Source organism: Ochotona princeps, chromosome 11, assembly GCF_030435755.1.
Source record: "Ochotona princeps isolate mOchPri1 chromosome 11, mOchPri1.hap1, whole genome shotgun sequence".
NCBI classification, from domain to species: domain Eukaryota; kingdom Metazoa; phylum Chordata; class Mammalia; order Lagomorpha; family Ochotonidae; genus Ochotona; species Ochotona princeps.
The window spans coordinates 64,513,686-64,538,388 of NC_080842.1; the positions used below are offsets into that span (position 1 = coordinate 64,513,686).

At 35.0% G+C, this 24,703-nt stretch overlaps 1 protein-coding gene across 14 annotated transcripts in view; it reads left to right on the top strand.

The window, feature by feature from the left end:
• The window catches only part of LCORL (ligand dependent nuclear receptor corepressor like), a 169,527-nt gene that overhangs the window by 121,865 nt on the left and 22,959 nt on the right, over positions 1-24,703 (top strand). For 10 of the 14 annotated variants that reach the window (XM_058670273.1, XM_004579190.3, XM_058670263.1 and 7 more), the window contains 2 exons: positions 1,781-2,032; positions 17,173-17,263. In XM_058670273.1, the coding sequence (XP_058526256.1) occupies positions 1,781-2,032; positions 17,173-17,263 (343 nt within the window). Of the gene's footprint in view, positions 1-1,780; positions 2,033-17,172; positions 17,264-18,595; positions 22,768-24,703 lie in introns of those variants that run through there. The other 4 variants (XM_058670272.1, XM_004579189.3, XM_036496823.2 and 1 more) reach the window with 3 other exon arrangements.

The window sequence follows — 24,703 nt, forward strand, 5'->3', positions numbered from 1 at the left end:
TATGGGTGCTAGTTCTAGTCCCGGCAGCTCCACTTCCCATCCAGCTCCCTGCTTGTCGCCTGGGAAAGCAGTGGAGGACGGCCCAAGGCTTTGGGACCCTGCACCCATGTGGGAGACCTGGAGGAAGTTCCTGCCTCCTGGCTTTGGATCGGCACAGCACCGGCCATTGCGGCCACTTGGGGAGTGAATCATCAGTCAAAAGATCTCCCTCTGCGTCTCTCCTCCTGTCTGTATATCCGACATTGTAATAAAAACAAATAAATCTTTAAAAAAAATACTGACAAATATACTACATTTTGGTTAATATCCAAAATGTTGTAAAATAACACTTTTTAAATACATTATTTCCTTTATGAGTCTAATTCTATCTTAAGCCTATTTAAAATAAGTTTTTCTGAGGCAAATAGAAAAGAATTAAGTAGTATAATGCTCATTTCATAGTGTCTCCAGTAGGTCTGAGACAGCACCCTCTGGTCAAATACGTTGACAGTTCTGCAGGACTGTTGAAAGACTCATGACAGCTTCAGCCGCATTTTCCTCTCACGCAGGATGGTCTTTGTGGAGGGCTGGCCTCTCCTTTCATTTAAATGTTGTTGTCAGACATTTCCTGCATAAAATCGCTGAAAGAAGTTTGTGAATAATACTAAACATGCAGTGAGAGCTACCCTATCAGTGTGAGAAAGTGACAGAGCAGAATAGGCCTAGTCACATAAAACTGTTCTGTCTGGATAAAAACTTAGACATTTCAGGTGCAGAAAGTCAGTATGTGTAAGAGTGGGCCAGTATCTACAAGGAGAAGTGGGGAGCCCATCCAGGTGTGCCTTTTCATCCTTCCCATCTTACAGCCAGTCCCTCAAGCCCTGAAAAGGCAGGTGCACCAAATGGTCGGAAAAAGTCAGAAAGCCTGAGAGGAGCTCTCCCCAGTTCCAGTCAAAGTGATCTGTTAGACAGTGTGTTTACATGTGATCCAGTCTGAATCCACACCTCTTACTGTAAAATTCTTCAAAATTGTTTTTATTGCACCAAGTTTCTCACAAACAGCTTGTCATTATTGAACGTCATTATAGTTAACCAACATGTTTCAGGATTGAGGATTGTTTAAGATATTCAATAAAGAAATTGTCATTTTATATGCTAATCTTAGATCTTCATGCTGGAATATCAGAAGTATCATAATTCCATAGTTTACTTTCAGTGGTTCCAAAGAGTAATAAGAACGGAAGCTGAAAAATAGTAGCAGTTCTTAAATCTTGGTAAAGATTACTAGTTTTATTGTTCTGTTTCTTACGGGGTTTTTTTACATTATTTTTTCTATATAAAAAGTTGAAGAAAGAAAAAAGTTCTTGATAATATTCACTTGGCAAAGTTCAAGTTGATTGATACATAATTATAAAGGTTAAGTATTTTCTGAAATACTTAATGTCTATACTATTATGTATATTAAGTTTAAAATTGAGTATTCTGATATATAATTTATGTTCACACATTATCTAATAGAACATATTTGAATGAATATTAAATAACTTTGAAAGTAAATTGTTCTTCCTAATGTCTAATTAGTTATACCTCAGTTTAGTGGAGAGTGTTTATTTCTGCAAATACTTTATCATAAAACTAATTGAACCTAATTGAAGAACATTTTATTGCTAAGTCTCAGAAACCTTTGGTAATTGTGGACTCGCGCTGAAGATTTCTGAGATGACTAATTTGTAATAAAAATAATTTAAATACCAGTAAATTACATTTCCTTTTTAAAATAACTTTATTTATTTCTTCCTAGATCTCCCTCAGAACTGTGATCCTAACATTCCCCTAGTTGCTCAGGAATTAATGAAAAAGATGATACGTCAGTTTGCAATTGAGTACATTTCAAAAAGTGGTAAAATTCAAGAGAATAGAAATGGTTCAGTTGGACCAAGTGTCGTATGTAAAAGTGTCCACATCAATCAAGCAGAAAACTCCCTTCAGGAAGAACAGGAAGGCCCCTTAGACCTCACTGTGAATCGAATGCAGGAACAAAATACTCAGCAAGGTAAGTGGTTTCTTGTTTTTTTGTTATGTATAATATATAATTGTATGTTTTTTATCAGAGATGTATGTACAGATTTATATTCTTAGGCAGATTTATTTGAGATGCCTCAGCACTTTTAATTTATATATGTAACATGAACTGGGGAGATTATGATGAGGAAAAGAATCATCATGAGAATGATGAAAGCTATAATGGACTTGCCTAATAGATGATTCGTTTTAATTGAAGAGGAACCATCAATTCACAAAGAAAAGGCAGAAGCTTTTTAAATTTGGATGATGCCAAATACATGCTTGTCTAGAAAGGAGAGAATAAGTGGTGTTTCTTAGGAGTTAGGAATGGTATTGTCAGTCTTCAAAACCAGCTTGAAGACAACTTAATTTGATCCCTGAGGAATTGTGTTTAGAACTTTTAAGAGGAGTGTACAGAAAATAATCATATGTGTGTAAGACAGAGTAAAATTGAGACGGACAAAATGAAGGGAGAGTTCTTGTTTTTGTTACCTAATTTTGGGTTCCATGAGTTTATGTGAAACTGTTAAGATAGTTCTGTTACAAGCCAAAACTGTGTCTAATACTACAATATAAGGCTTAAGGGAAAAATTATTAGTATGTAGAATTCTGAGAATGGGAAAGTGTGCTTTCAGAAAAAAATTTTGTCTGCTTTTTAATGATTTGTGTCACTTTAGAATATGAAGGAGACTCTCACATAGACTCTGATATATGATGGACTTGTAGTTGAAATTCTGCTACTAAAGTTATGTGAACAGTTCAGTTTACCTTTCAGAGCCTTAATTCCCTAATTGCAGTTTGATCATAGTAATAATAATGAACTTGCTGGAACCATATAGCAAAAGTGCAGGCTGGTGTTTAGTACTGAAGATTAAACTGTGCTTGGGCTGCCTGCATCCTGTATTGGGGTACCTGTTCGAGTCCTGGATCCTTCACTTCCAGTCCAGCTTTCTGCTAATGCATCCCGGGAGGTAAACATGATTACTCAAGAGGTTGGCCTCCTGCTCCCCACTTGAAAGTCTCTGATGGAGTACAAATTCTTGGCTTTGGCTTGGCCTCTCCCATGCCGTTGTGGACATTTGAGGAGTGAACCAGCAGATGGAAAAGCTGTCTTTTTTCTGTCTCTGTCTTTCTATGGCATTGTGCCTTTCAAGCAAAATAAATCCACAGACATTTAAAAATACATGTAAAGTGGCAGATGCATAAAACGTAGATACTCAAACTAATCTGTTCATATTTTCTCTTTTCTTCCTTACTGCCACAGAAGAGAAGACTTAAAAATAATTTGGTAGTGAGTTGTGAATATTTGTATAGTATTAAACTGAAGTAGAACTGGGCTGTCTCTGAGTAAGCCAATGAGAGAATTAGGATCCCTAATTAGAAATAACAGAGAAACAGAGAAACAGATCTCAGATCTGTATAAGAAAGGATATTTCTAAGGGTCAGACATTCTTAAAGTGGGAGTGGAAAAGAATTCCCTGATTGCCTCCTCATTGGAGATATTTAAAAGGATTAGAATAGATGACATTTTTTTAAAGATTTTTTTAAAAGAATTACAAAGAGAGGAGATACAAAAAGAGATGTGCCAACTTCTGGTTCGTTCCCCAAATTTGCAATGGCCAGGACTGAGTGAGGCCAAAGCCAGGAGTCAGGAGTTCCATCCAGTTCATTTCCCACATTGGTATCACGGGTGCAAGTGCTGCATCCATCTTGCACTGCTTTCCCAGGAGTACTGGCAGGGAGCTGGATTGGAAGTGGAGTAGCCATGACTCAAACCAGCACCTATTGGGGTGCTGGCATTGCAGGTGACAGCTTAACTTGCTGTGTCACAACATCATCCCCAGAATAGATAATGTCTTAAAAATAAGTATACAATTTCTAGATAATGTAATTCTGTGAGCCTAACTGCTAAGATAGAAACACAGTTGTACAGAAAAACAGTAATGCAAAACATTCAAATGATTATAATCTACGGTACATAAATATGTGAGCATCCTCAGGTTGGGAAGAATATAAATCTATTAATTTTTATAATTTTAACTTTGGATGATGTCAGATTATTTCAGTATTCTTCAGGTAGGAATTACTTAAAATGGGTCATAGTATAGAGAGCAAGAAGGGGAGAATGGTCACAAAGCTAAATAAAGAAATAAATGTGGAAACCATAAAATATTATGTATTTTTGATTCTCTTTGGGGCTTTAGAAATTTGCTAGACTATTTTGAGCCATGTGTTAAACAATCAGACTTTTCTGTTAAAAACCATTCTGTTGTGGTATGAATTGGTAATTCCTCAGATTTCCTACTTAAGTACCAAATCACCAAAAATAATGGGACACACCCACCTTGCATTTGTGTATGTGAGCATGGATGTATATGTGTTTCTGTCTATACCCACAAATGTTTATACTAATTAATCCTTCCAGAAATTAACATTTTTAAGGTTGAAGTAAACATGTCAAACAATTTTTATTTGTCCTACTAATCATGATGTCAGTATCATATAATATAAAACATCTTTTGGGAGATTTTCATTAGTAATGATAAAGGTAAATTTTAAGAAAATTTGGCATGATTTTGCTGTTACAAGAATAGTAACTGTTCTGCCTTTCTGTTGTTTTACTTATTATTTTCTAGAATGTCTTAGTGCTTAAGCTAGGTGTTCATTTTAGGAGTTACTTTATTCAAGTTAAATAATTTGTAAATGTGAATATGTCTTGTTCCATTTTGTGCTGCTGTAACAGAAGCCATGACAGTGGATAATTTTTAGAAGAAACAGATGTCATTTCTTAGAGTTTTAGAAGCCAGGAAGTACAGGGCTGAAAGGCGTGCATCTGGTGAGGGCGTGTGCACTACCCTCTCTTTAGGGTCCTGCCTCTCAGCATTGTCCAACTTAAGGCTAGGGTTCCAGCACATTCCAGCCCAGGAAATCATAAAAAGTTAGGCATAACTAAGGAGTGTCTAACCCCAGTATTTATGAAATTCTGAATTCAAAATTGTTTTCCAGATAACCCTCCTTAACTTTAAGGAAACAAATAATTCTTATATAGACTAACTCAATGAATAGAGAGAAATCTTAGTATAATCTAGATAACCAAAAGCAGACAAAGCTAGCAAAAGAATGAAACATTGCAACTTAGAAATCTGCATGTGGCAATCCTGAATGACTTTCAACAAGCTGAATACAGTCAACTTTAAAAACATAATAATTACTAGAGAAACATGAGTGATTACAATTTTTAAAATATATTTTTATAAATTTTTGTGTTAAAAAAAACTGTCATCCTTTTAGATAATAGAAGCAAGCTGTGTCATCCATTTTAAACTGTCAATGAGAGTTCTTTACTCAACCACCCAGTTAGAAAATCAAGTCATATAACAGCAGTAGCACTCCTAGGAATATATCCAAAACACCTGTTACACGAGAAACCAACATGCAGCACAATCAATGATTGTAAAAACTTGGAAGCAACCGAAATGCCCATCAACAGAAGACTGCATAAGAAAGCTGTGGTTCATCTACTCCATGGGATACTACTCAGCTATTTAAAACAAACAAACAAACAAACAAAAAAACACGAAATGCAGTTCTTTATGACCAAATGGGCCCAACTGGAAACCATTATGCTAAGGGAAATGAGCCAATCCCAAAAGGTTTGATACCATATGTTTGCCTTAATTTAAGATGAAATGATGTCAATCTGAAAAATAGTACCTGTGAATTGTAATGTTATTTCAACCTCAGACTGTATCACATGCAATAAGATATTGTGATGTAATCAATGAACCAACAATCAATGTGAGTCAGACTGCTTATGATCTACATCAAAGAACTGTAAAGCCTAAAATATATAGATATAGATATATATAACTTACATTAGCAAGAATAGCAAAAAAACACATTAAAGCTCATAGCATTGAAACTCATACACTGAATAAGACCTAGGAAACACATTATGAAACTTTAATCAATGTGTCAGTGTGGTGATTCAGGAGGTTGAGTGTCTGCCTGCAGCACCAGCATCCCGTATAAGCATCAGTTCTGATCCCGGCTGCTCCACTTCTGATGCAGCTCCCTACGTATGTCCTGGGAAAGCAGTGGAGGTGGTCCCAAGTGCTTGGGCCTCTGCATCCTGTCTTTGGGTCAGCTCAACTCTGGCTATTGCAGGCATTTGGGGAGTGAGCTAGCAGATGAAAGACTTTGAGTCTCTCATTCTCCCTCTGTAAAGGCTGCATTTCAAATAAAACAAATAAATATTTTTAAAATAAAAACTTTAATGAAAGTCATAGAAGGCTCCCAAACTGAATGATTACACTAAATCAAGGGGAAGACTGAAAGATGAAATTTTATTTTCTTCTGTGTTCATTGCAATTCCAGTCCAACTTCTGTTATAGTTTATTTAAATATGATATGATGACCTTAAAATTTTCAAGCAAGAGACTTACAGAGCCAAGGAAAACCAAGTCTAGTTATGGGAGAGACTTGCTATAAATCATAGCATATTCAGACCTAGTAAGTGCAGTAATTACGAGAGCTGTTGACCAGTATACAAGTCAGTAGATCAACTGAGGGAGTACAGAAATTCCCCCAAAAGGTAGAGTTTTGGTACAAGACACATGTCAATTTAAATAATTGAGAAGGGTGTCATATTCAATAAATGATTGCAGGGTGATCCTGCCTCATGCCAGTCAATTCCAATAAGCGAGGACTAAAGTGTGAGAAGGAGAAAAGAAAATATAGGATACTGTATTAATGAACTCTAAGTAGGAAAGAAGTTCTTAACTTTCAGGAGTCACAATCCATTCGTTTTATATTTGTGCCAAAGTATAAAACTATAAAACTTACTGTTAAACTTTGTGTAAATTGAGTAACATTCTTATTACCAGCTAGCATTCAGCTAAAAAAAAATCACAAACATGATGTAGGTCTTGACAAGAGTAGATAAAGACATTTCTCAAAAGATAACACCAGGATAGCCAAATAAAGAAAAAGATGCTTAAAGGAATAATTCCTAGTCTTTTCCCCAGTATATTATCCTTGTATTCTTGGGTTTGAGAAGTGTTGACGTTATCTCTAGTTGACCCTGTGTACTTGCAGGAAATCTGTGACAGCTCCAGTAGTTATCTCCAGTCTCTGAAATACGTGTTTAACTGTTTTGTGCCCTTTTCCCCATCTATGACAATATTTACTTGATAATACTCTTTTTGTAGAAATTTTTATATCCATGACTTCTCTTTTGTATGCTAATCTCCAGAGCAGATGTCAGAGTATCTGTTGTGGGCCATACACTATCGTGAAATCAAGAAAAACAGTGATTACAACTAAAGAGAGAACTGGTGGATTATAAGATGCTTTTGAATAAGTAATAAAGGTATAAAACAAGAGATAGTTCATATGAAAAAGAAAAGAGATATGGAGGGAAGAATAAAATGATCCAAGGTACAGGCAGGACCCAGTAAATTTATAGAAGGCTAATTTTTAAGTTGATAGTTTTATATGACCTGTGAATGATGTTACAAATATTCAAATAGCCCATGGGAGGAAAAATTGTTCCCTTGAATCCAAAAACATTCTGACCTTAGAACACTGACATGTGCCAGTGCGTCTGTGCAGAACTACCATCTGCTATAACCATTGTATCCTAAATAGTCTTAGTCTTAGTTTAAATATTACTTCCTTAGGAAGACCTTCTCCATGTCCCTTGGCTTGGATGCACACCAGTACACACACTCTGCATTCTTATTAAACTCTCATCAATATTTAGTTTAGATTCTTTTTTATATTTTTCCATGCCTCGTATCCTTTTTTAACATTTGTCTTCCTAGTAACAATTTGTTTCGGCCATCTTACTGTGTGTTTTCTATTTGTGCTATCTCTTATTCTTATTTTTTTTTCTTTTGTGTTGTGTTTTCCCCTTTAACTTTTTTCTTTCCTTAGTTTAAAATCATGCTCTTTGTCGTTATATTCTATTATCTTACAAATTTTTTTCAAGTGTGATTAAGAGTTAATACAAGAATTTTAAAGTATTTTAATAGTTATCTGTTCCATACCTCAGGTATTTTATATGTATGGAATATTTCATTTTGTGAACACACAATTGAAACATTGTTTTATAAATACACCATCGATTTTGTTTAGAATTACATTCTTGACTACCTTTTGTTTATCATTTCTTTTCTGTATCAAATTTTCTTTCAATATCTGCAGTTCCCTTAATAAGGGTCTATTGGTAGTAAATTCTCAGTATGCTTTATTTCCTTTTTTTTAATGTTCTTAAAAGGTTCATTTCATCTTTGTTTATTTTTCTGGCAACACAAAGTTTCGTGACAATTTTTTTCTGAGAATGCTAGCATGATAGTGCCTTAGATACCTTTGTTGTTGCAACTGCTTGATGAACTGTTTTGTAAGTACTCTTCACAGTCTAGGATTTCTCTTTCTATCTCTGTTGATTGTCTTTGATGTGATTAAAGGGATTTCTTTTATTTTTTTTAAAGATTATTTTTATTAGAAAGGCAGATATGCAGAGAGGAGAGACAGAAAGGAAGATCTTCTGACCGATGATTCACTCCCCAAGTGACCACAACAGCCAGTGTTGAGCCATTCCGAAGCCAGGAGCCCAAAGCCTCTTCTGGGTCTCCCATGTGGGTGCAGGGTCCCAAGGCCTTGGACCATCCTTGACTGCTTTCCCAGGCCACAAGTAAGGATCCAGATGGCAAGTGGGGCAGCCGGGACACGAACCAGTGCCCATATGGGATCTTTGCTCATGCAAGGCGAGGACTATAGTCACTAGGCTATCATGCTGGGCCCAAGTGGACTTATTGTATTCTGTTTGAGAATCATATGGCTCCTAGAAATGTGGATATATGTCTTACTTCCATTGTGGAAATTATTTAGCCATTATCTTGTGACTCTCACTTTTATCTTTTGTCAGAATTCAGTCAGGCATATTGCAGATCATCTTAGTCGGTCTTCCATTTGTTGTATCATTGTTTGGTATTTACTACCTCCACGTTAGTTCTTTGCAGAGGCATCTGCCAATTTACCAGTTCTCTCCTGGTTTGTGATAAGTGGCTAGTGATCAGCCTGTCTGCAGTTCCAAGTGATTTGTTGATGTTTTCAGATAGGCTTATGAGTATGTCCCTAGTTTTACAAAAGAATCGAGAGCAACTGGGAGAGAGTTGTTTTACGTAAACTGGACAGGAAGTGAATTCAAGCTGAAACTTGAATGGTGAGAGGATGCCCTCAGTAGGAAAGGGCACTTAATGCAGAGGAGGTATCAAACAGGAAGACAAAACATCAGAATGCAGAAATGGCAGGAATTGGTCATGATGACTGTCACTTCAAAATGAAGAAAATATTTAAAACTTTTCCCATAAAGTCTGATTATATGATGTCAAGAAATGTATTTGTTACAGTATTCCAACCTGAATATTTTGTTTTGTAAAGAATTTTATTACAAACAAAAATTGATGCACTTCAAATTTTAAAACTCTAAGTATTGCCAAATAAAATGTCACCTGCCTTACTTTCATTGCTTAAAAACAAATAAGAAGAAATAGCTTTAAGAGGAAAGGCGTTTTGGCTTGTGAGTTAGAGTGCTGATTAGAACAATCCTGTTTGCTATCCGAGATCCAGAGTAGGATCCCCAGCTCTGACTCCTGAGTGTAGTTTCCCGCCCTTCGCGGCCCCCGAGGCAGCGGCTGGAACCCAGGTGTGCCCTCTGCACAGCTGCCCTGGACTCCGGCCTGGTGTTGCTCACCCCTGCTGGCCACTGAACCAGCCACATAGCTTGTTAGCTTGAGGGCTAAACCAGTGAATGCAAGCTCCCTGTCTGTTGCTCTGCCTCTCAGTTAAATAAGTAAAGAAGTTTAGCAACAATTTGTTTTAAAGGAAAATAAAATTTTTTGTAGTCATCGACTTTATTTTTTAAATAGAAATCGGTTATGGTTTAATAGTCTGGTCAAATATATCATGGGTTCCCAAATGACAATTCAGTTTTTTAATTATCTTATTTCCTTTTAATTTCTGCATTTTCCCAAAGAGATAGTTTTCATAATATTTATCTTAGTATAACCTAGAAGTTGTCAGTATGCTAAAATGGTATTCTCATGGGTGAACTGAATAAAGCTCATCGGGCTGATGTCGTAGCATAGCAGGCTGATCCTCCTCCTATGGCACCAGCAAATCTTTTTAAAAAATCACACCCTAACCAACTAGGTAAGATTATTAAAAAAAGTTTTTTTAAATCACATTCTGTATTTCAAATCTTCCTGTATATCAACAGTAAAGCTAAACTTCCTTTGCTTGCCTTATTAGGCTGTCCCAAGACCTTATCCTGGCCTACCACTCTGGATGTATTGCTCCCGCTTGTTCCTTGGCTTAGTTGGTGCAAGTCACACTGTTTATTTCTGATACTTACCAACTCACTCCACTTGTAAAATTTTACTCTTGCCAGTCCTTTGGCGGGAGTCACTCTGTCTTCACATAGTCATATTTTGAGGGTTATCATCATTATCTTTCTGTCTCTGCTAGAATATTACCTTAATGATAAAATAAAAAAGTGTGTGTGTGATGCGGAAGAAAGAATCAGTGGGAAAATTGAAAGACAGTGAGTGAGAGTCTGTGGAAAGATATCTGTACTTATAAAAAACCAGTAATGTACTTAGATGAATTTCAGAGACTGAAAAGTAGGGAATCAACAACTTGATATAATTGTGAATGTAATTATATTGTCCATTCACAGAAGAAATTTATAAAGCTCTTAAACATATGAAATTATATTCAGCCATATTCATGAACTTCATACTTACCAGATTGGTAAGAATTCAAGTTTGATAATGTGTCTTATTGAGGTTATTAAAAAAACATTCTCACACATTATTAGTATAAATATAAACTATATGGTCTTATGAAGGGAAATTAACAAAATGAAACTACATATACATTTATCCAATGATTTGATAATTCTGTTTTTGAAGAATCGAGACTATCTTTACACATGTAGACTCTAGACAACAGCCGCCTGAGTTTGACTGCTACTTTCTCTACTTACGCTGTGACCTTGACAAGTCAGCCTCTCCGTGGAATACACTGTAGCAAAATAGCTTTGTATGTGCAAATTACATTACTCATATGTTCTAGCAATCAACTGAATATATGTGATTAATAACTGAAACCATAGGAAAATTCTGGAGAATGGGTAAGAAAAGGCTAGTCAAAGACTGACTGAACCAATACATTGAATGGCTAAACTATTCAACTAAGGAAATAGATTTAAAGTGGTCAGAGAGGTAAGCTAGAAGAAGCATTAAAGTGTTTAATATTAACATATGCTCATGAACAGTATTAAATGTTAAGCAGTGATTACAATAAGTTTCAGTAGTAGTGATTACTTTAGCACTTCATGGCATTTGACTTACTTTCCCCTTATCCAGACAACATACTCAGTTGCCTTCATAACCTGAATCTTAATGACATTCATGCACTTAATATGTATATTTTTTATATAAAATGACTTCAGAGATCTTCCAATGCAGTGACATGGCTAAGTTTGGACTAAGATTGATGATTTCACTTGTGTAACAGCTGGAGATCAATAGTATTACAAGGAGTTATCTTGAGTTGATAAGCTAAGCAAGTTCTAATAATATTGCCATAAATACAGTGTAGGAGAATGTATATGAGGACATACAAGAAGGCCATAAAGTAATTTGAAAGTTTCTTTGAAGGGATGATACTGAAAATTGTAGAATTTAGACATGCCTATACAGTAACTTTGTAACTGAAGAGTGGGCAAGGCCAGATAAGAGAAAAAAAAAAAAAAGAGTAGCATCCTTGGAAGGATATAAAGCAATTTTGTATTGTAAGGGTTTCAGTTGTCCTGTTTTAATAGGTTTTTTTAATCAGAAATTTGCATGAAAAATTAAAATCAAATTGTTTAAGATTTATTTATTTGGAAGTATGGGTTACAGAGAGAAGGAGAGCCATGGATCTTGTATCTGTTGGTTTATTCCCTAGACGACCACAGCAGGAGCCAGGGGTTTTATTCTGGTTTGCCACACCTGTGGCAGGGGGCCTAACACTTGGGCCAACTTCCACTGCTTTTCCCAAGTCCTTAGCAAGGACCCTGTGAGAAGTGGAGCAGCGGGGACACCAGCTGGCACCTATATAGGAAGCTGGCGTTGTAGGCAGCAACTTGACCTGCTACACCATAATGCCAGCCCAGAAATCAGTTTTGAAAGAACTTTTAATAAAGTGCTGTCCCAGTTTGGTAATGTTCTAACCAATTTTTCAAAGGTCAGTCTATTTTTGCATTGATTGCTGGTAGTACTATGTAAATTACTAGACCATGCTGAAAGATTACATTGGCCTATCATTAATTTTGTACATTTTGTAGTTGATCAGAGAAAAGTAAATATGCAGATTTTCAGGCAGGCTGTAAAATATATAGGAAAACACAGCGTAGTAATGTGCTTGTTACCAGAGTATTGATTGTTTATTGTGATGTAATAAATGAGTTATTTAATCAACTTGCTTCCTTACTCATCACAAATTAAAATTTCAGCAATATCAAATGTTGTCAAGGACATAAAATAAATTTGTTAATATCTGTTAAACTTGGAGATGTACATGCTCTATTGTTCAGTACTTCCAAGTGTACATCTTAGAGTAATTCTTATTCATAAGCACAAGCAGGCATCTAGGAAAATGTTTAGTCTTGTTCCTAGCAGTGAATAACAAAATAACCCAGGTACTTTCCAGAAAATATACCACAATACAGTAAGATAAAATGCTGAGAGTACATTGGCAAAATGTGTTCCCCTCTTTGACTTAGTCTGTATCACCCTATAACAGTGTAATCAATGCCTCATTTTTATCTCCGGAGTTAATACCTTAGAAACAAACAGAAAATAATGTTCTTATGCATGGAAATGCTAGATATGATCACCATTTAGCTAGATTCAAGCCTGTAGAAGCAAGCAAGAAGATGTCTTTCATCCAAATTCCTGATTGTTTTTCTCCATCCTTTCTTGACTCTCTCATTCATTCTCTTATTGATTTTTCTTCTTTTCAAATTAATTGTTTGAAAGGCAGAATAACAGAGAAATGGACAGAAGGAAATGGCTCTTCCATCTACTTGTAACTTTCCAACTGTCTCAATGGCCAGGACTGGACGAGACCAAAGTCAGGAGCCAGAAACTTCATCTGGGTTGCTCATAGGAGTGGCTGAAATCCAAGTACTTAGGTCTTTTTCCATACCTTTCCAGGATATTAGCAGAAAGCTGGATCAGAAGCAGAGCAGCCAAGACTCGAAAGAGTATACCGATATGGGTTGCCAACATCTTACATGATATTTTAAGTCACTGTGCCATAGGCCTGGCCAATGCTTTTACCTTTTCTAGTTCAGAGGACTAGCTCTTTGATTTTTTTTCACAGTATCCTGTATGATATAAAAAAATCATATTTGCTAAATATTTTAGCATATGTGATGATATTAACAAAATGTGATATTTTCTTTTTACTATGTAAATGTTAATTTCCAAGAAATTTTAATTTAATGTGACAGAAATATGCTGAAGAGACGGCATGGTCCAGTAGATGCAGACCATAATATGTTGTTTTAGTTTAATCAGTACTTTTAGAACAATGCTTTTAAATACACAATCCAGATTTGGGCTCTGGAAAAAGATAAACTTTGTCATTGTTTACACTTTCTAAATGGAAAACACATGTATACACCTTATGGGGTGGAAGAGTTAATTATGACATAGGGCTTATAACTAGCTTGTCCAGACTAAATTCGACTAAATTAGCTGTGACAAGGGATGTGTGTGAAAGTGGTTAGAAAAGACAAATCATTATGCCTACAGGTTATTGAGAGGCAGGGCCTGGTTTACAAAATTAAAGTGAAGAAGAAACAGAAGGGGCTCTCTGCGTCTCTTGTTTCATAGAATGAATAGTTTTAAATTATATTCAGTTTTAAGTTACCAGAAATATAGAAGAGTCTAAAACTGGAAAAAATTCGTTAATTTATGAGACTTTAAGAATAATAGACCTAGAGGAATGTGGGTTTTTTTAAGATTAATTTCGTTTTTATTTCAAAGAGTAGAATTACAGGCAGAGAGCTCTTCCATCCACTGGTTCACTCACTAAAAGGCTACAATAGCTGAAGCTGAACTCATCTAGAGCCAGGACCAGAGACGTCCTCCTCTGCTCTCCTGGTCCACAAGCAGGGAGCTGGATTGAAAGTGGAGTAGCTGGGACAGGAACTGATGCCCATATCGGATGCCAGTGCTGCTGGCAGAGGCTTAGCGTGTTACACCACAGTGATGGCCCTGAAAATTGAGTATTATTAACTATGTGTACAATATCGGAATAAAGTCAGATTAGTACAGTGCTAAACTTGAATAGAGGGAAAGCAGTAATTTCTTGAAGATGGTCTCATAAGTTCTTGGAATAAAAAAATGATTGCTGAAGAACAGAAGTAAGTTAAGACATTTATTGTTGTTAGTAGTAGTAGTAGTATTGACATATTCTGCCCATGTACTAATGTTTAAGGAAGTACAAATGAAACAAATGTGTGCTTCAAGATTCCTGACATTGAGGAATTCAAATTAATGGGAGACAAAGATATGCAAATCACTGATCACATGACAGTGCTGCAAGTGATATGAGAGTTTTTTGATACAGGAAGGCCTTGAGCAGTTTGTGGAGTATTTGCATCATGAAGGATAAGTAAGATTGGTGAGTTGACTAGGTGGAAAGAGCCCTCCAGACCGAAGGAGCAGTATGTACTGCTTCTGTTTGATTGGATTCAAGCTTTTAGGCTCCAGAGTTAAGAAACTAAGCATAGAATTGGGCTACAGAAAGAACCTGGGGCAAGGTGCTTCCTTTAACAAAGTTTAAAGCTTGGAAGTAGTTTGCCACTTGAATCTTCTCTTTGCCCTTCTACAGTAGGTTTGTAACCTCTAGGCATATAGAATGCATTTCAATTCCTTCCATAATCTATTAGGGAAATGTTTATTAATCACCTATTGTAAACCAGTTATTGTTTCAGGCAGTGGGAACACATTGGTGTATGAAATAGACATCAACGCTGGTTTTATAAGTAGTCCACAACTAACACTGCTATCTGTATGAGCAGCTAGAACACAGCCTGTTCAAAGCTAAATACTGTAGATAACTTGCAAATTTGGTAATCTGGAAGAATGATGATATTAGTAAAATACAAACTGCTCAATTTGAATGATAAATAAAATTTAGTGAGAACTATGATGAATTTGAGGGCAAAAGTTTGGGGAGAATAAGAACTTTTCACCTTTTAGGCCAAGAAAATGAACTGAGAGTATGGATGCTCAGAGATGAGAAATAGTACAGCACTTTGGTACAGGGTCTGTTGCTTCATGCTTAACTACTTCTGGCCATTTCCCCACAAATGACTGATTATTTAAAAACCCAAGTTAACCTCATGTCTTCTGCTGCTTCCTCTAGTGGCTGCTTGTGTCTTCTTACCATGGCGCAGATGGTTTTTTGTGACTTTTTCTATAGCATCATGCAATCAAATCTCACTCACCTTGGTTGACCCTACTCCAGACCAACTGGCCTCTTTATGCCTAAAGCATTCCAAACATGCTCCACTTCACAGACTCTGGGCACACTGCTCTTTCTAGCCACACTCTCATAAATCTGATTGGTTGGCGTTCTTACCTTGTTTAAGACTTGTTCAAGTCAAGAAGTCTGTGCACAGTTTATAACCAGTTGCCACGTCAGCCCTGCCCTCATTTTCCGTCAGCTGCCTCTGTGTCACATTCTGCAGTTGTACTGTCATGATTCTTTCTTTATAAAGATTTATTTATTTTTATTGAAAATGCTAATATGCAGAGAGGAGGAGAGACACCATCATGGTTCTTGTAGGTGGTGCTTGTGATTTACAGCTTGTTCTCACTAGATCCTGAGCACTTTGTATGAATTGTGAACTCCTGCTGCGCAGTCCATGTACATGGGAAGCACTCAGTTATGATTGAATTCTACACAGGAGTTATGGATAGGGTGTTCTATTTTGCTTTTCCGTCTTTGTTTCTCTTCAGATACTGATTTGTGGTAACACTAAAATCCAATCAATTTTTAGTATATGTTTAAATATTTTTTTCTTATAATAGTTCCTTTCTTGTACCTTAAAACTTCATTTTTGAGCCAGTGTTAATTATATAAATTCACACTATCATTTATTGCCTGATCTTAATTTTATAGCTTATTTTTACCATCTTTATGTAAATTTCGTATCATTGTCATGAAAGTAACTTCATTTTAGTAATACCTAGGCACTTGTTTTAATACATTGCTCTGTCATCATTCAGTGATAGAGAACAATGTATAGACAATAAATGATTCAGCAGCTACATATTTCTATCATTTAAACTAGTAGAATTTTATACTTTGAGTTCAAACAAAGACATGCATTACACATACAGACACAGTTTACCTGCAGAGTGTGTGCCACATGTTTCTGGTCCTATGAAGTATTAGTTCATTAGAGCAGGAGGAGACTGACTAGGAGTTGATAGAGAGCAGGGGGAGAGTGACCAGGAGTATATACCGAGCAGGGGTTGGTGGTGTTGTGCACTAGGTTGAACCGTCGCTTGTGATACAAGAATCCTATTGTGGAATGTTTATTTGAGACCTTGCTGTCATGCTTCTGGTTCAGATTCTTGCCAGTGTGCCTACTAAGGCAAAGGAAGTTGGCATAAGTTCATGGTCTCCTGTTGCCCTTGTGTGAGACCCAATTTTGACCCTTTGCAGCCTGCCCATTGCAACCTTTGGGAGAGTAAAACAATGAATGGAAGATCTCTTTGTCTCTCCCTTTCTGTTGTTGTGTCATTGAAATAAATTCTTGATTTTTTATCACATGATCAGTTTCATATCATCTGAAAATACTAGCTCCTCTTCTGTTATATTTTTTTAATGCTTCTCCACTGATGTCTTTTTGCTAAAACTGTTTAAGATAATTAAAAATGGATATAGACCTGAAACAGGTGTTAGTTGAATTAGCATCTCAGAAAAATATGAAATGTTAAAATGTGAGGCTTGCCTGCTGCGAATATAAAGTTTTTTCTCTTGCAAAAATTATAGGGGATGGAGTGTTAGATCTCTCTACAAAGAAAACCAGCATAAAATCTGAAGAGTCATCCATATGTGATCCTTCTGAAAATTCAATGGCTGGGTAAGCAATATGTAGGAAATATAACTTAATATTAATGTAACATTATCTCTGCAGAGAATTCTTAATAGTATTCTGAACACTATTGACACAGATACTTCCTCCAGAATTTTTGTTACTCATTGTGTCTCATGTTTCATTTGTCCTTTCTCTTTCTTTTTACTCTTTCTGTTAAAGAAAAGTTATCAGAACAATCACCAAACTTTAGTTCATGTTACCAAAATGAACTACCAACCTGATCATGGAATGCAAACTAAGAAGCAGGACAAATATGAGAATTTTAAATATTTAGGTGGCAATTTCAAGGAAAAATAATGCAATTTTAATATTAAAATTTTAAAACAAAATTCTAAAAGTACTTACTAGTTCTTAAAGCTAGTTTATGATGTTTGCAGTTTATCATTTTATTTTAGATGTGGTGGCAAAAACTTTAATATATAGCATAATCACCACAAACTATCTTTCATGTTTTTGCAAGCTGTCAGTAATTTAAACAAATAGTGAAATGCTGTTCTGTTGGATTTTTGGATTTTTTTTTTATTTTTTTGGTAATTTTTGCATCTTCCCATTAACTAACTACATAGGAAGTTTTTTTTGTCACATTTAAATCTCAGATTTACAATATGTTTTGCTTCAACCAAGACTGTAGTAGCATTTGAGTCATAAGGAATAGTAAACTTTCTCTTTGAGAAACTGAAAATTATGTTAGAGTCAAAAGAAAACAACAATCATAATATCTAAAATTAAATTATTTTATTCAACCATAACTTACCTACTATTCAAATATAACTTATCTACTGATTTCAATTTTTAAACTTTTGTTGAGAAAAATTAGGCATTAGTCCTGTGGAAGTATAGGGTGTTTGTATGTGGAAATTTTCCTGCTGCTACAAATTTCCTTTAAAGGGGTTGACTCTTTTATTACTTGTTTAGCGGTAACGTCACGTATCTACTAACAAAAACTCCTTTAGGGTTTGGGTATTTTTTTATAGTGGAACACTAATTGTACAAGTAAAAATTGTAAGTGTTGCTCTGCAAGCATCTTACAGAGGAATAGCAACATCATGAGAATATTTTTACAAATACTGAGATAGGATTTTATGTTCTTGGAAGGTTTGCCCCTTGAGGCCGCCGTATCATTGACACATTGTCCTACCAGGACGATAGCATTTGCTTTGATAAGGAATAACTACTACATCTCACAGACTTAAAAGTGTCATAAGCAGTGATGTTACCTAAGCAAGGAGTATAATAAAGGAGTGGACCCTTCCCTTCCATAGCTGTGTGAGAGTCTCTCATGCATCAGTTTACCATCGTTTCATTCCATCCATCCAGGAGACTACACAGAAACAGAGAGGACTATGTGGAAAGAAGTGCTGAGTTTGCAGATGGTTTGCTCTCAAAAGCTTTGAAAGACATTCAGTCTGGAGCATTGGACATAAGTAAAGCAGGCATACTTTATGGCATACCTCAAAAAACTTTACTTCTCCACTTAGAAGCCTTACCAGCAGGGAAGCCTGCATCTTTTAAAAACAAAACTCGAGATTTCAATGATAGTTACTCATATAAAGACAGTAAAGAAACTTGTGCAGTGCTGCAAAAAGTAGCCCTGTGGGCAAGAGCTCAAGCAGAGCGCACAGAAAACAGTAAACTCAATCTACTTGAAACCTCAGAATTAAAATTCCCAACAGCTTCCAGTTACCTCCATCAATTAACTCTACAGAAAATGATTACTCAGTTTAAAGAAAAAAATGAAAGCCTTCAATATGAAACTTCAAATCCTACTGTACAGTTAAAAATCCCTCAGCTTCGAGTAAGTTCTGTCTCAAAACCACAGCCTGATGGTTCTGGTCTGCTGGATGTTATGTATCAAGTTTCCAAAACCTCTTCAGTCCTAGAAGGATCAGCTCTCCAAAAACTGAAAAACATACTCCCTAAACAGAACAAAGTAGAATGTTCTGGGTCTGTAACTCACTCAAGTGTTGACTCTTACTTTCTACATGGGGACCTCTCTCCTTTGTGTCTTAATTCTAAAAATGGAACAGTTGATGGAACCTCTGAAAATACTGAAGATGGACTGGATCGGAAAGATAATAAGCAGCCCAGGAAGAAACGTGGCCGCTATCGGCAGTATGATCATGAGATCATGGAAGAGGCTATTGCGATGGTAATGAGTGGAAAAATGAGTGTTTCCAAAGCACAAGGAATTTATGGGGTACCTCACAGCACTTTAGAATACAAGGTAAAAGAAAGATCTGGAACACTGAAGACTCCTCCGAAGAAGAAACTACGAGTACCAGACACTGGCTTATATAATATGACAGATTCAGGGACTGGCAGCTGCAAAAATAGCAGCAAGCCTGTGTAGATTTCTTGTTAGGAAAATGTGTGTGAGTGTGTGTGTGTATGTGTGTGTATGTGTGTGTATGTGCACAGGTGTGTATTTGTGTGTCTATATACACACATGTGGGAATTACAAATGCTCACTCTGACAGGAGACATGAAATTTTACAGTTCAAAAACCACTTACATGCCTTTTGAAAAAAAGTTTTATTCAGGGTTTTCACTGTGGACAGAATTATATAGTTGCTTACTTAATTCTGATAGTTTGTATTTAATCCTTGTATAAATAGGTGAGAAAGATTCAGGTTTTCTTTAGTAGTCAATAGCATAAAGCGTTGTTGGAAAATAAGTAATTGTCAAGTGAAATGTTTTTATTGGTGAAGGACAGACCACTCCAGCCATTCAGCTGAACCATCTTATAATGGAAATATGACATTAACAGTTTGTAAACATTTTTGCATAACATACTTACAGCTATTGTAAGTATGCCAAATAGAAATAAAAGTTGAAATAAACAGCTAATCCCATATTAAGAAAAGTTAATATATACAGTATTAGTACACTACAGTGCATTCTATAAAATACAGATGCACCCGAGTGCATCCCCAGGAATAGAGAAGAAAACCTTAAAGGATATGTATAATGAAATTTAATATTTATCATTTACTAGTTGATTTAGCAGGAAGTTGGGGTTTATAAGGGATATACTTTTAAAAGAAAAAAAACTGACACATAGTTTACCCCAGCAGCCATAGAATCTTTTAATATAAGATGGAATACTAAGAACAAAAAGTAATTTAAATTTAATTATTAAAGTAATTTAATTTTGCTTTTCATTTGAGAAAATAAGCTAATGTGTAAGGTTAGAGAAGAAAGTTGGAATGCAGCTTAGAGCATGTTTATAATGTGCACAGAAGCAGCTTAAGAATCATCATTTTGGTTTAAATGTGCTGGTTAGTTGATGTTATGACTACTTTAAATTTTAAGGATTGTGACACACTCCTATTGAAAAACCTCAGTGTAACTTTAATATATTTGCTGCTGTGACATTTCAAAACATTTTCAGTTTATCAAAATGAATTGCAGATTTCATTTTGATGGGCGATACATTATCATTTTGCTAATAACCAAATTTGCAGTTTGTTCAGGGTCTTGAATAGATTTACAGATATTTAACACTGAAGCTGTTTTGAACTTTCAGTAATGTAAACTCTGTACTACTGGGTAGTTGGAAGCTGGGCAGTGCATTTTTAACTTTTACTAGACTCCTAGAGAGACCAGTGATTTTTATATAGCGGTTTTAAAGGTATGAGTCAAAGTATCCATGTTGGATTTATGGAGTATGCAGTTTCAGTTGTAAAATATTATAAAGCATGTGCCTCCATATAAAGAATGAGGATTTGCTTTATATTTTCACGAATTCTGAGTGCCCCTTTTCTCTGTTAAAATTCAGGTTCTGATCATTTTTCTAAGCCAGCTTTCCTAAATCCAAAAGGAATAATTATAGCTGAATTTAAAAAATAAGTGCACCTTTTCAAATACTTGTGTTTCTACACTTGTGTTTGTGTGTATTTAATAATCACATATACATGTAATACTAAAGAGATTTTCAGCTATTAAACTTTTAAAAATGCTTATGTATGGTTAAAGAAGCTGAAGAGTGAGAAAGTGCCACTGAGTAGTTATTTGGTCTCTGAGATCTGTACTGGACCCTCTTCAGCTATTAGTGTTACCTGCATACTCGGGTATGAATCCGCTTACTCTTCCCCCCCACACACACCCAAGAAAATATTCATAATGGATTACAAAACAGCAGGTGTCAGGGTCATCTTCCTTTTTAAAGAATTAAGCCATATTTTGTGAGGGCCAGAACTTGGATTATTTAATATATTTCCCCTTTCCCCCATTGAAAAACAATGGTTAAGGTAAAGTAAAGGTTTCAAATGATTTATTGACCTCTTTATACAGAATTTTACTTGTAAAACTGGGGGCTTGACTGCATTACATAATATTTATATTGTATTTTTTATTCCTCACATTATATTTACATTAAGAAATTGATTGAGAAGTTTATAGTAAAGGGAAACTTACAGAACACTTTTATATCATTTAAAAGATGACCTGACCAAAAAACTTTACAGGATTCATAAATCAGGGATCATTTTGCTATTGACTTCACAATGATCAGTAGTTTTATAGGTAATATTATAGTTAATTTACAGCATTTTAGTACTTGTATTATTTATTTTTTTGGTCAGAAATAGTAAATTAAAGTATTTTTTGATAGTTTATAGGTAATGATCAACCCATAACTTTTAACGGAAATAAACAAAATGTTCCTATGATTGAGTCAACTTTTTGATTACACAAACTAGGAAAGGCAGGGAAATTTATGGGTTCCCCTATACCCAGTGATTCTATTAAGATGTTCTTTATGTTAAATTTTCAAAGTACTATATAAGTTTAGTTACCAGTTACTCCTTGTTAATTGACAATTTTCTGAAAAAATCCAGTTTCAGCAGTCTTTAATGAAGGTGAAAGCAACCCTTATGTGCTTTCTACTTATTTGAATGTTCCTCAAGTATTTTATATTTAAAATAAAAAAGAAGGAAAAGAAGAAAAACAGTGCCTCTGTTTTTAGAAAACTACTGCTCAGTAAAGTTGTTTAAACCATTTCTGGTAGCTAATGACAATTTTATATTAAATTGTATACTAACTTTAGTGAGACTGATTTTTTTAGTTGTTTACAGTACAAATACTTGTATTTGTTTTTTAATTGCAGTATTTCCATTGTCGCAGTAATTTAGTAAAACTCTGTGGCTGCCTTGATTTTGACAGATTTTGTTAATATAAACTGATTGTTAGGCAATTAGTTATTTATGCATAAATCAATTGCACTATAATTCATGAATTATTTATTACAATATTTTCTAATGAATTCATGTATCTGTCTTGTGTTGTAAATGTACTGTAATTCTGTTCCTACTTTGTGTTGTTATATATCTAAATCTGTATGAATTTTAACTGTTCAGTTAATGTGTTTCTAGGCTGTAATTTGTAGTAAAGCACTTCAATGCTTTTGCACTTAAATTTGCAGCACTGTTGGTGTGTGATTGATTTATTCATTCAGTAAAAGGAAAATGAAAGAAAACAAAACAAAACAAAACCCTGACTACACTGACTTCTTTCATTCTTTTTAGGAAGTAGTTATATTCAAAATAGTATTAGAAATTGACTCTTTCTCTGGATATATTTCAGGAACAAGCTTCTAATGATGGGAAAGATGGTTAGCAAGGAGCAAAAAGTAGGCAGGATGTTTTGGTTTTAAGTAAGTCAGGAAAAATTAGTTTTACCATTAGAAATAAGGGAAAATACAAAATAAAGAAATATATGAAAATATAAAACTTTTACATAATCACTTGAGAATAAATTTTAGATTGGAAACTTACATGTATTATTTATTTATTTAAGGTGGTTTTTCTTTGAAAGTCTAACATGCAAGAAATATGCAAAAAACCTGTAGTCAAATAAGCCTATTCACTTCTATGATTTTGAGAACTTTCTATTATGTAATCTATACAATGTAAACTCATATCTCAATATTTAGATAACTTGATTAAGCTATTTTTGTAGCATTGAATTCCACCCATTAAAGCAATAAGCTGAATCAGAAAATCTCTAAAGATATAACCTTCCTTGGAATATTAGAACTGGGACATAAAACCAACTGTTTTTATAACTGTTTTAGTAAGACTTAAAACTTTTTTAGATTATTTATCACCAGTAATTATTATTTTTACTTTCTAATATGAACTTACTAACAAAAACTTTTGAGCATTTCAATAGCTTACAATACTAATCTTAACTGTGTAGTGAAACATTTTTCTGAGAAACATTTCAACTCTGTTTTTATTACTAAATATGTTTTACAGGCCATAATACCACTGCCAGACTGGTGAAATACATTTATTAGAATACCTGGGTTTTTTGGCTTATATGAAAATTATGATTAGCTGGAAAATTGTTACTTTGCTCTCATATTTTTTTAAGATTTATTTATTATTTTTTTTTTTTACAAAGTCAGATATACAGAGAGGAGGAGAGACAGAGAGGAAGATCTTCCATCCGATGTTTCACTCCCCAAGCCAGCACAACGGCCGGTGCCATGCCGATCCGAACCCGAGAACCAGGAACTTCTTCCAGGTCTCCCACACGGGTGCAGGGTCCCAAAGCTTTGGGCTGTCCTCAACTGCTTTCCCAGGCCACAAGCAGGGAGCTGGATGGGAAGTGGAGCTGCCGGGATTAGAACTGGCACCCATATGGGATTCCTGGCGCGTTCAAAGCAAGGACTTTAGCTGCTAGGCCACGCCGCCAAGCCCTGCTCTCATATTTTTTTTAACTCTAACATTGAATCCTGGGAGTTGCATTACAATGATAAAACTTATCAACTATATAGATAGGTAGATGTGTGTGTGTGTGTGTACACATATATATACACATCTGTACACACATCTGTATGTATTTTCCAAAAGGTAAAGATACTTGCGTGATGACCTATCTTCATCTGTCTATAGGCAGCAGTGGACATAATTTTGTTTTAATTACATATCTCTTCTTACTTTGATAGCTTTGTAATGTCACATTATTTACTAGTTTTAGTGCAGCATAGATTGAATCTAGTAAATTAAAATTTTTTTGGATATTTTTTATCAGATACTCAAACTTTGCTTTTGTATTTTTGCTACTCAACATAATTCTTATTAATTTAAACAAAAACTGCATACTTCTGTTGTGGACCAGTTATGCTCATTCTGGGGAACAAAATTAAAAGATAAACTCCATGTTTTATTTTAAATGAAACATTCTTGAGTCTTTAATATATGTGAGAAGATTAATATTTTATTGTAACGAAATTTTTTCAGTAGCAGTTTATGTTCAGCCTATCCCAATTCCAACTCCCAATTTCTACAAATCAGGAGCTATAAACAATAAACCTAAAAAATCACAATCAAAGCTTGTTTTCATGTACAGAGTTTGGTGATATGTTTAATTAAAATAGATACTTTTCTGAAACAGAATTCTTTAATAGATTTTATTCTT